Consider the following 12,518-nt stretch of genomic DNA (forward strand, 5'->3'; position numbering starts at 1 on the left):
TAAACTAAATGGAGTTTCCAGACACTGTTTGACTCACTCACAACTCACCCATATTCCACACAATTAGTAAAGCCTGCTCCACTCACGACTCTACTTCTGCTGACCTACAAGCCTAAAGGCTCCAATTTTGCAAACCACCTGTATTCTGCAACTCATGTAGGCATGTGCTTAAAGTTAACTTCAAGCACATGCCTAAATCCTATAGACTTTAACGGGACTTAACTTTTAGTGCTTAAGTGTTCTGCTGAACAGGGATAGACATAAGCACATGCTTTGGTGCTTTGCTGAGCTGTGGCATAAGTTAATAACTCTGGAATGGCCTAGTGTTTGAGATAGTTGGCTTCAACTACCATTTTTATTTGCTAAATGTAACCCGGACACAAAATAAACGAAAAATTAACCAACACCACCTCATTACACCAACATTTAAGAAAAGTTTTATTTTATTTGATAAAATAAAATCTTTAAGAAATGGGAACCATTTCTGCCTTTGGCAAACAGAAAGCAGGATTAGAGTGATGTTTTTTAAACAAGCATTTCTATGGTTTTTCATTCACTCTGCTCTGACATGAAACTGATTAGCACTGTATGGAGCCAATTTTTCACATCATTATACTGTTCAGTTTACATCAAACCATGAATATTCAGTCACCTGTTCTAAGCTTTATTATTTATTGTGCAACCTAAACCCATCCAAACTCAGTTTATTCAAAACAGACACTCTCAGGTACTGTATTTTTGCATTAAATACAGTATGTGGACACACACTCACTCTATAGAGAAACTGAACAGCAAGTACACTCACCTTTCAGTGCTACAACCTCTCTCAAAATCTGTTTTGCAAAATTTATTTTAAAGAAGTTTGTCAACAAAAGGGCTTATATAAACAAAACTTGGGAAGTAACAATAAAGCATACAAAACTTTTTCACTTGCACAGGAACCATTTAAAAACCTCCTCAAGTATACAATAATAAGCAGGATTACAGCACAAGTGCACAGAACACAAAAGCTTCAAAATTTCCCCCCACAACAGTTCTTATTGCAGATGTTTACAGATCAAGAAAAAAACATCCAGCTTCATAAGTTGTTGGTATTTTTATTAGAAATGTCTTCACATTTTTCTGTGGTATTTCCACATTGATTTCTTGTTTAAATAGTCCTGAGCAACATGTTAAAAAGAAAGCCACCTGACTACCAATAAATACCAGCTTACCTGTTTAAGTGCCTTTTTGGTGTGCTGCTGGAAGGAAGACACTAGCTTGCTTTGCACTGGTGTGTTAGTAAGGCTTGAGTCTCGAGTGGAAGACGCTTCTTCAGGTATCTGCTTCGGACAAACTATGAAAAAAAAAAGAAAAGAAAAGCATTTTAAGAATACCATTGCTTAGGAACTTGAGGTCTTAAGAGGCTCCTACAAATGGAATAAGAGAACCCGTCACCAGAAAGCAATCTCCACAGCTGATGGCCCATGAAAGTCATGGAGTCCCAGGGTCTGTATAGACTTGAATTTTCAGCCACACCCTAATTTCTAATGCATCGCTTCACAAATGTTTGTTTCTAATCCTAGACTTGAATAGAGGTGAGACCTGAGTTCCAGAATCATAGAATATCAGGGTTAGAAGGGACCTCAGGAGGTCATCTAGTCCAGCCCCCTGCTCAAAGCAGGACCAATCCCCAACTAAATCATCCCAACCAGGGCTTTGTCAAGCCTGACCTTAAAAACCTCTAGGAAAGGAGATTCCACCGCCTCTCTGGTGAACGTTCACGCTGGGAGTTATACTACAGTGGTCTAATTATATTGCTAAATTTCCCCTTGTAGACATCCAAGCTCTAAGTGGCAACAAGGGCTGGGCCAGGACAGAAGTTGTGGAGTGTAGGAAGCTCCAATTACATACACTGAGCTATTTTCCATGCCACCCCACCACACTGGGGATCCTCCCCAATTCAGAAAACTAAACTTTTCTCTTGAATAAGCCAGCCTGTTGCAGAACCAAATTCTATATCCTTCTGTACAGCTCCGGAGCTCATGGGTATTTTCCATGTGATCAAGCCTTGAAGTGGCAACTGAAATATTTTACATATATCATAATGTTTTCTAAATAGAAGTAGACAGTACCTTATTTTCCCCAGGAAGTTTAACAAGATTACATGTCTGAATATATATTTAGAAGAGAGACACTGATGGCCCTGTGTTCTAAAAATATTTATAAATATGTAACTGCATAACAGATTGTAATGGCTTCTAAGAAGCCCTCCCCGTCTATCATGTAACTATTGCTTGATAAACAAACACACACATGCTCATTTGAATGATGGACTGGAATAGCTCACAAAAAGGAGTTCTGGTCTCCCAGGCAAATATATGTTGCTATTTTTCAGATCTCTTAAAAATACATGTTTTAATGAGTTAATATTACTGTACTTGCTTTTAAACAGCTGCTTGAATGTGTGTTTGTGTCAGGGTCTCTAAGGTAAGAAAAGGCAAAGTAAATTAATTTATTTTTTAAATCCAACTATATTTAAACAATATTAAGGCTGCAAAAACAGCCAAAAAATTCTATTAGACTTACTTTTCAGCAGATATAAGTAAAATGGTTGCAGACTCTGATGCTTTGTCTATACTGCTCCTCCCACCAATTTTAAACACCAGTCCAGCTAAAACAGTGTTAGAACCAGTTTGAATTTTGGGTACATTTCCCCATGCTCACATAGTAAGGTTTCAATCCTGCCCTCAGATACACAGTGAAGATTGCCACATACCTTGGAATATCTACTATAGTACTATACACGTGTAAACAACACAGTAGATGGTTTTCCAAAATGTGCAATGGCGTGTACCACATCTATAAAAGCAGGTTTGGGATCCTCAAAAGAGTTGCAATGGCATACGTCAGCTGTGAATTTGACCTTATACTTTTATCTTGATTTGCTGTACGGTTTTTCTTTTTATTGCTCAGTGGACTGAGCAGAGAATTCAGTGCTGCTCAATTTCTTCATCTTTGGTAATGCCTTCCACCATTGATATTATTGAAACTTTTTTTTTGTATTTATAAGATAAAGTATGGAATTCTGACAACTTAATTGCCAATAATTCATTGCCAGTATGAGGTATAACTGGTAACATACTGAGCATTTGTTTTCATCTTGGGAGAAAAAAGTAGTCAATACTCATCTCACAAATGGTAGAGAAAGAACTACTTTTTTATAGTTATGTCATTATGTCAATACAGTTCTCATAGTGGATTGGGAAGCAAGTTTTGCCAGAAGCTTTATAAGTGAAATGTGTCTTTTTTCTTTTTTGCTTATGTTGAAATTAGGCCTCACAATACCCAGGGGAGCTGATGGGCAAAAAAAGCCTTGAACTCAACTGCATCACATGATCAGCAAAGCTCACTATCAAAAAGACAACTTAAAGTAGTAAGAAGGTGTCAGCAGCAAACATACACGCTAGTCTAAATATTTATTTAACTCCATCTGTGCAATATTTGTGCACCTAAGATATAAAACACACAATCCAAAACCAGAAACTTGATATTTTAAATTGCTCAACTTCTGTGTCCACATCTCTTTTTGTTTTTAATCAGAAATTTTCATGATTGTTATATTTTTATTAGGTAACCAGTTTGTTTTGTTGGAAAAGCAAAGGGGTCAAAGAATTGAAGGAAAAGCAAGAGTTGTTCTATGTACATAAAACCCTACAATGTAAGAAAGGGCAGAAGAGTGGAATCTGTTATAAAAACAAATGAATTATAGAAAAAATATGATATGAAAGCCACAAAGTGTCCTTCATAAGAAAGTAGGATGCAACATGTCCTGTCACTAAGCATATATTTTATTCTTCCATGGTGACAGGGAACCCCACCCACTCCCTGTATAAATAGAAAGGTCCAATTCTAATGCAATTTCCAGGATATAAACCCAAGTATCGTTCATTTACTTTGGTGATGATACAAGTTCACAGTGTTGTGATGCTGTATCACCATCCAAATGACAAGAAGTCAGAGCAAATGTCAAACTCTTGATGCAAAAATCTCAGGACAAAGCCAGAATGTTTGTAACCATATAGAATGGAGGGGGGAAATTCATTATCTTACTTCCTGCGAATAAAAGTGATACAGAAGGAAAACTAAAGGGAAAAGTCGAAGAGTAGAAGCAATAGCAAAACTCCACGGGGAATGGCAATATTCAGAAAAGCAACACCACAGCAAAAAAAAAAAATCAGCTCCAATATGCAAAATAAAATGAAGAACAGTGTAACAGAAAACAGAGTTATAAGCATGAAGGGCCAGAAGTAACAGGGCACATGTCCATATACACCAATGATAAGTAGATGGAACAGCCACATGCACACATACACTATATCAGAAATGTGTGATCCTTTGTTCTCTCTGGATTATAAAACAGCAGCAGCAATACAACTGGCTGCCCATGCAAAAAGTTCTGAGTAGCACGGAGCAGAGTGGGACAAACATCTGGGCAGTCAGCAAGTATTCACCGCTAGTGCCAAGAGGAAGTAGGGGAAGTTTCTGGAAGCAAGCAGAATTAAGGCAAGGGAGGCACTCCATTCAGTCATATAAATTAGCATTACTGTGTTCTATTCTATATGTCATCTCCTCCAAGGGTATAGGACCCAGTAGAGGAAGTGAGAAGAAAGTGGCTGCGAGAAAATAAACTGTTAGGTCTTTGAATTGACAGATGAGCAGGGTTTCAGGTAGAAAGGAAGTAGAAGGTAAGAATTCCTTAGTGAGTGTTCAGAGAGCCCAAAATGAAAAAGGGTTAAAAACAAAGAAAACGACTATGCCTAAAATACTTGAGACAAGGTTTATATAACCTTTTCCCTTCCATTTTCTCTTCTCCTTTTAGCAGCAACTTCTCTTCATAGTGAGAAGGATACATTTTAGAAAACCTACAGAATCATTGGGTTTTTTTTTAAACAAAACGTAAAATCAATGTGCCAACCTCTGACAGCATGGTTCACTAACTTTTTCCAAAACCTTAAAATTAATTGAGGCTTGGGATAAGAATATTAAGCATATCAATGCACCAAAAAATGATTAGTGAAACATAATTCAAAATGACTATGCAGCTACAGCACAGCAAGTTATTAGGAAGAAGAAGATTTGTTTATGATCTGCAGAAAAAGAAAATTTCCCTGAATGCTTTAAGAAGCCCCATTTTTCCAAGATAAATGGAACACCTGATTTTGATTTCAGACAGGCCAGACTGATTTAAAATCAGACCAGAAAAATCAACAGTGGTACAATTCCTTCCTTTCTATGGAAACCACAGCAGACGAGAAAGTGTGTCTACTAATAGCCACATTACAAAACAAATTAATATTACTACCAGATGCTAAAAATCTATGCCCACACTCTTTAATATTAAATCATACAGAAAACATCCTCAGAAAAACATAAATCTCTGACTAAAATATCCCACAAAATTCTATATATTTTCGTTGGGTGACACAGATATATACTTGTTTTGACATAATTGGTCATAGCTTGTCAACACTGATATATCAAGCAGTTCACCTACGTCACACTTTGATCTGCAGAGCTTAACTTGCAAAATTTGAACAGTTCACATCTCCAATCTGTTACCTTTATTTTTTATCAAACAAAATATAGTTTGGGAGGCAAAGTGATTGTATAGTTCTTTGTATAAAGGAAATAGTAGTATTGTGAAAACATCAGGAACAGTGCTCAAACACATTTTTTGGGGGAAAAGAAAGAACAGAAAAAAAGCCCTGTAAAACAACATGCTCACATTAAAGTAACCAATGCAGCACAAAATATAATGGAACCTAAGAACTCCATAAATCTCAGAAAACTGTGGATCCTCATTCCACAGCAAGGCAACTTTTTCATCAGAGAAGTATGATCTGTCACTAACCAACCACCAACCCTTTAGGCCTCACTAATCCTGCTCTATAGCAGAGAATAACAGAGCCAAGAGACCTCACCCAACTAGCTCCCAGCCTCTCATATTGCACCACCTCAGTAATTGGGACCCTCCCACCCACACCAATGAAGCAAAGGGTAGTCAATTTTGCCTTGGAGGGGGTAGATAATTTTCCTTTGTAACTGCTGGTGGGGAAATGAAGAAAATAAATCAAAAGCTGGGTCTCTGTCTGATCTGTAAGCTGAGGAAGAGGCCCATATGTTCAGGCTGTGAGCCCACTAAACTTCTGCTGCGGAAAAGCCCACTGCACACTAGTATCAGAATATTCACCAAACATATTCAGCAGAACCTCTCAACATCATTCCCAAGACCCAATTGCTATAAGTCCCAGGCTGCCTTGAATGAGCCAAAATTTCCATTCCTGGGAAGGAACAGTGTAGAAAGCCTCAATGGATACTTCATAGCCAAAGGAAGGGGAGTATTAGCTCCACACAGTCAGGAGTTATCCTTGTGGTTTCTTAGCCCAGAAAACACACAGAATTTCAATGGACTAACAATTGCAAAGACAAAATTTCAAGACTCAGGATGAGTCTGATCCTCCAACTTCTGGATGGCTGAACTACTATATTCACTAGTGTTACGCTAGAGAGGAATTTGTCACAATGTAATCAGCTTCACTTTTGCAACTAAATAAGTTTTAAATTTAAGAAGTGCTGGGAACTGTAGTCTTTGTTAGAATGTAATCAGGTCACCTAGGGCTACTCTACACTTAAAAAGCTGAAGTTGGGGTTCTCCTGTCGGCATAAGTACTTCACCTCCCTAAAAGGCGGTAGATGGGTTGATGGGAGAATTCTCCTATTGACCAACCTAGTGCTGTCTATGCTGGGGGTTAGATAGGTTTAACTGCATCACTCAGGAGTATGGATTTTTCACACCCCGAGCAATGTAGTTGTACAGATCTAATTTTGTAGCGTAGATGAGGCCCTACTCAGAGCTGGTCACACTTTAGAATCTATGTTTGGGTTGGGATTGGAAGTGGAAGTCACACCTTTTTATGGATCACTACCATCTCCATCTTGAGATCACGATGCACTCCTCTGACTGGAGTGAAGGACCAAGTTGGCAGATGGAACCCAATGGGTTTCAGACAATCTGGAGATGGATATTGTTTTGACTACAGACCACACTACTGTGGTCTGCCACTCACAGTAGGATATTATAACCATATCTTATCCTAGACTATTACCATTTTGGATCTTAAGCACAAAGTATGGCTTCATCTTTGCATGGTACTTGGATGACCTATAACTGATGAAAAGAAAGCCTGCTAGAGGGCTGCTGGTGGAATTCTCTTTCCAAACTAGGTAGCTGCAGCATGAATAATTTTTTTTTAACATATGCCATGAAGGTATGGGAAAGCCTGATGTGCAACCATTCCAGATGGTCGTCAACCTAATTAATCCAAGTTGTTAGCACAGCATTCAGTGAAACAATCACATGTTTATCACTGAGGAGTTCTAAAATTATTTTTCTAAAAAAATTGCTCAGATCAAGAAGTTTGCACCTGTGCTGGTAAAACTGTACCGAGGATGGTGGGAAAAAGGAAGAGGAGAAGAGCAGATTCTTCTCTAGTTTAATTTCAAACACAGTTTTTTTGAGGTACTGAGAAATCTGAAGACTATGACTTAAAGACAAGTGGAGAGACACTGGAGCCAGTTAACTATCAGTGCCCCACTCTGGCTACCACCTACTTTTAAAGAAGATATGGTTGGACACACCCACCCACACGCCTGCTCAACAAACTCTCTCAAGATGGAAGATTACTCCAATTATCACCCTGTCTTGAATCCCCCTTTTGGAAAAAGACCGTCAAGGACGATGGGTGGAACCATTCTGGCAGCATCTGGGACTCTCAAATCTTCTCACTTATTCAGTACATTACACAGATTATACTCATGTCAGCTGGTGACTTCTGGCAATGGATGAAGGTCAGGTACACAAGATGATTCTTTCAGACTGTCAGACAATGCTGCCCATGAAGTTATGCTGACACATTTACAACCCAGCAAAGGTCTATGGAATCTCTCAAGTGGCTCCATTCCTTTCTTTAAGGGAGAACCCACAAAGTAAAATAGGCCAATTGCACATTTACTTTTAGCGAGGCCCCATAGGCTTCTATTCTGGCCTCTCACATGTTCAACATCTATCGGGGAGGGAACCATCTTATTGTTCTATGTTTGTACAGTTCCTGGCACTGTTCTGGGGTTCTGGTCCACAATGGGGTTCTGGGGCTCCTAGGCATGATTGAAATACATATAATAAATAAATAATATGGAGCCGCTGAGAAAAGAAAGAAATATAGTATATGGACAATACCCAGCATTATATGGTTTCACAGATTTGTAGATTTTAAGGCAAAAGAAATTATGTTCTTCCAGTGTTACTTCCTGTATAACACAGGCCAAAGAATTTTATGCAATAAGGCCCACATATTACGGTTGAGTTAGAGACTGGGGAAAAAAAAAAAAAAAAAAAAGGGACACCAGATCTTAGAGACTTCAAATGATGGAAAATCCACCACATAGCCTGGTAAACTGTTCCAATGGTTACTTACCCTGTTCAAAATATGTGCCTTAATTCTAACCAGATTTCATCTAGCTTCAGCTTTCAGCCACTGAACCTTGGAAAGCCTTTGCCTAATAGATTAAAAAGGGCTCTCTTCTACCAGAAATCTTCTCGCCATATAGGTATTTATCAGCTATGATACATCACCTCTTAATTTTCTCTTTGATAAAATAACTAGATTGAGCTTCCTAAGTGTCTCACTGTAAGACGTCTCCAAATCGTAAGTCATTCATGTAGCTCTCTTCTGAATTTTTCTTCTGCACTGCTCATTTTTTAAGCAGAATGTTGTGTGTACTAAGTCAAATGCCTTATGTCTTAGGTCAGCACTTTCTAAACCTAACTTGTCTTCTCATCAAAAAGTGATATCAAGTTAGTCTGATAAAACCTATTTTTTATAAAATTATATTGACAGAATTAGTTATGCTACAATCTTTTATTCTTTACTGATTAGCCTTCCCATCATTAACCCATATTAGCCTTCCCATCATTTTGCACAGAAATGTCATACTAACCAGATCATAATTACCAGGCTCATCCTATTTACCCTTTTCAAATATTGGCAAAACATTCATTTTTTCCAGTCCTCTGGAATTTCCCCTGTATTCCAAGATTTGTTTAAAAAAATCAGCAACATTAGTTCAGAGAACACCTTGGCCAATTTTTTTTTAAATGCCTGGGTACACGTTATCAGGACATGGAGATTTAAAGTGTTTATCCATAGCAGTTGCTGTTTAACATCCTGTCTAGTAAATGTTTGAATATAAAATATTTCATTATCACTGTAAACTGTGAACACACAGAATCATAGAAATATAGGGCTGGAAGGGACCTCATGAGATCACCGAGTCTAGCCTCCTGCACTGAGGCAGGACCAAGTAAAGCTAGACCATCGCTGACAGGTGTTTCTCCAACCCGTTAAAAAATTTCCAGTAACGGGGATTCCATAACCTCTATTCCAGAGCTTAACTTCCCTTACCGTTCAAAAGCTTTTCCTTCAACATCTTACCTAAACCTCCGTTGGTGCAGATTAAGCCCATTACTTCTTGCCCTACCTTCAGTGGACATAAGAGAACAGTTGTGATCACAGTCCTCTTTATACAGCCCTTAACATATTTGAAGACTTATCAAGTCCCCCCCCCGCCCTTCTTTCCTCAAGTCTAAACATGCCCAATTTTTAAAAAAACTTTTCCTCATAGGTCAGATTTTCTAAAACTTTTATTGCTCTCCTCTGGACTCTCTCCAATTAGTTTACATCTTTCCTAAAGTCTAGTGCCCAAAATAGGACAAAGTACTCCAGATCAGGCTACTCCCCTGAATAGAGCATGACAATTACCTCCCATGACTTACATACAACCCTCCTGGTAATACACCACGGAAAGATATTAGCCTTTTTTTTTTTGCAACTGCATCACATTGTTGATTCGTATTCAATTTGTGATCCACTATAAGCCCTAGATCCTTTTTACCAGTACTACCGTCTAGCCAGTTATTCCCCTTTCGTAGTTGTGCGTTTGATTTTTCCTTCCTACGTGTGCTTTGCACTTGACTTTACTGAATTTCATCTTGCTGAGTTCAGACCAATTCTCTAATTTATCAAGGTCCTTTTAAATTCTAATTCAGTCCTCCAAAGTGCTTGCAGCTCCTTATCTTATTATCATCTGCGAATTTTATAAGCACACTCTCCACTCCACTATTAATGAAAATACTGAATAGTACCAGACCCCCACAGGACTCATAGAATCATAGAATATCAGGGTTGGAAGGGACCTCAGGAGGTCATCTAGTCCAACCCCCTGCTCAAAAGCAGGACCAATCCCCAATTAAATCATCCCAGCCAGGGCTTTGTCAATACATATGTCCTCCCACTTTGACAGCAAACCACTGATGACTATTCTGAGTATGGTTTTTCAACCAGTTGTGCACCTACCTTTTAGTAATTTCACCTAGACCACATTTCCCTAGTTGGCTTCTGAGAATGTCATATGGGACCATGTCAAAAGCCTTACTAAAAATCAAGATATCCCACACCTACTGCTTGCCCCATCTACTAGACCAGTAATCCTGTCAAAGGAGGAAATTAGATTGGTTTGGCATGATTTGTTTTTGACAAATCCATGCTTGCTATTCCTTATAACCCTCTTATCCGCTATGTGCTTACAAAATGATTGTTTAATAATTTCTTCCAGCATCTTTCCAGGTATTGAAGTTAGACTGCCTGATCTATAATTTCCTGGGTCCTCTTTGTTCCCCTTTTTAAAAGACAGGTATTATATTTGCCCCCCTCTATTCCTCAGATTTCACCTGTCCTCCATGACTTCTCAAAGATAATTGCTAACAATTCCAAGACTGCTTCAATTAGGGTATGTCTACACTGGGAAAGTAGGTTGAATTTATAGAAGTCGATTTTTAGAAAGCGATTTTATACGGTCGATTGTGTGTGTCCCCACTAAGTGCACTAAGTCGATGGAGTGCGTCCACAGTACTGAAGCTAGCGTCGACTTTCGGAGCATTGCACTGTGGGTAGCTATCCCACAGTTCCCGCAGTCTCCGCTGCCCATTGGAATTCTGGGTTATGCTCCCAATGCCTGATGGGGCAAAAACATTGTCGCGGGTGGTTTTCGGTACATGTCATCAGTCGCCCCTCCCTCCCTCTGTGAAAGCAACAGCAGACAATCGTTTCGCGCCTTTTTTCCATGCGGGTGCCATACTGCTTTCAGCAGATGGTGCAGTAGAACTGCTAACCATCATCGTCATCCACTGCTTCCGCTGCCACTCTGCTCTCCTGCTCATCTCGATAGCCAATTTCTCCATGTTGTCTCTCATGGGCTTCCGCTGCAACTCTGCTCTCCTTCTCTCCTGAATCCACCTTGCAGGCCATTAGCCACTGCTTCCGCTGCCACTCTCTGCTCTCCTGCTCACCTGGAGGTCTCACAGGGCCACTTCCACTGCAACTCTGCTCGGCTGCTCTTGTCTCGCTATAACACGGCAAGCGTGCAGCCCGCTCAGCTGTTGTGTCCTGGCAGCAGACGGTGCAGTAGGTCTGCAAACCATCGTCACTGAACAACTGCTTCTGCTGCCACTCTGCTCTCCTACAGACACCATACCACAGCAAGCATGGAGCCCGCTCAGATCACCGTGGCAGTTATGAGCATTGTAAACACCTCGCGCATTACTGTGCAGTATATGCAGAACCACAACCTGTAAAAGCAGTCAAGGAGGCGATGGCAGCGTGGTGACGAGAGTGATGAGGACATGGACACAGACTTCTCTCAAAGCACGGGCCCCAGCAATTTGGCCATCCTGGTGGGAATGAGGCAGCCTCGTGCCATGGAACGCCAATTCTGGGCCCATGAAACAAGCACAGACTGATGGGACCGCATAGTGTTGCAGGTCTGGGATGATTCCCACTGGCTGCAAAACTTTCGCATGCGTAAGGGCACTTTCATGGAACTTTGTGAGTTGCTTTCTCCTGCCCTGAAGCGGAAGAATACCAAGATGAGAGCAGCCCTCACAGTTCACAAGCAAGCGGTGATAGCCCTGTGGAAGCTTGCAAAGCCAGACAGCTACTGGTCAGTCGGGAATCAATTTGGAGCGGGCAAATCTACTGTGGGAGCTGCTGTGATCCAAGTAGCTAACGCAATCACTGAGCTGTTGCTATCAAGGGTAGTGACTCTGGAAAATGTGCAGGTCATACTGGATGGCTTTGCTGCAATGGAATTCCCTAACTGTGGTGGGGCGACAGACTGAGTGCATATCCCTATCTTGGGACCGGATCACCAAGGCAGCCAGTATATAAACCAAAAGGGGTACTTTTCAATGGTGCTGCAGGCACTGGTGGATCACAAGGGACGTATCAACAACATCAACGTGGGATGCCCGGGAAAGGTACATGACGCTCGCATCTTCAGGAACTCTGGTCTGTTTCAAAAGCTGCAGCAAGGGACTTACTTTCCAGGCCAGAAAATAACCGTTGGGGATGTTGAAATGCCTA

At 40.2% G+C, this 12,518-nt stretch overlaps 1 protein-coding gene across 2 annotated transcripts in view; it reads right to left on the reverse strand.

Annotated features, from left to right (window-relative positions):
• ASXL3 (ASXL transcriptional regulator 3) overlaps window positions 1–12,518 on the reverse strand; it is a 130,639-nt gene that overhangs the window by 75,726 nt on the left and 42,395 nt on the right. For both annotated transcript variants that reach the window (XM_073331281.2, XM_073331277.2), the window contains one exon: window positions 1,215–1,336. In XM_073331281.2, coding sequence (XP_073187382.1) covers window positions 1,215–1,336 — 122 coding nt within the window. The remainder of the gene's footprint in view (window positions 1–1,214; window positions 1,337–12,518) is intronic.

Source organism: Lepidochelys kempii, chromosome 2 (assembly GCF_965140285.1).
Source record: "Lepidochelys kempii isolate rLepKem1 chromosome 2, rLepKem1.hap1, whole genome shotgun sequence".
Classification (NCBI taxonomy): domain Eukaryota; kingdom Metazoa; phylum Chordata; order Testudines; family Cheloniidae; genus Lepidochelys; species Lepidochelys kempii.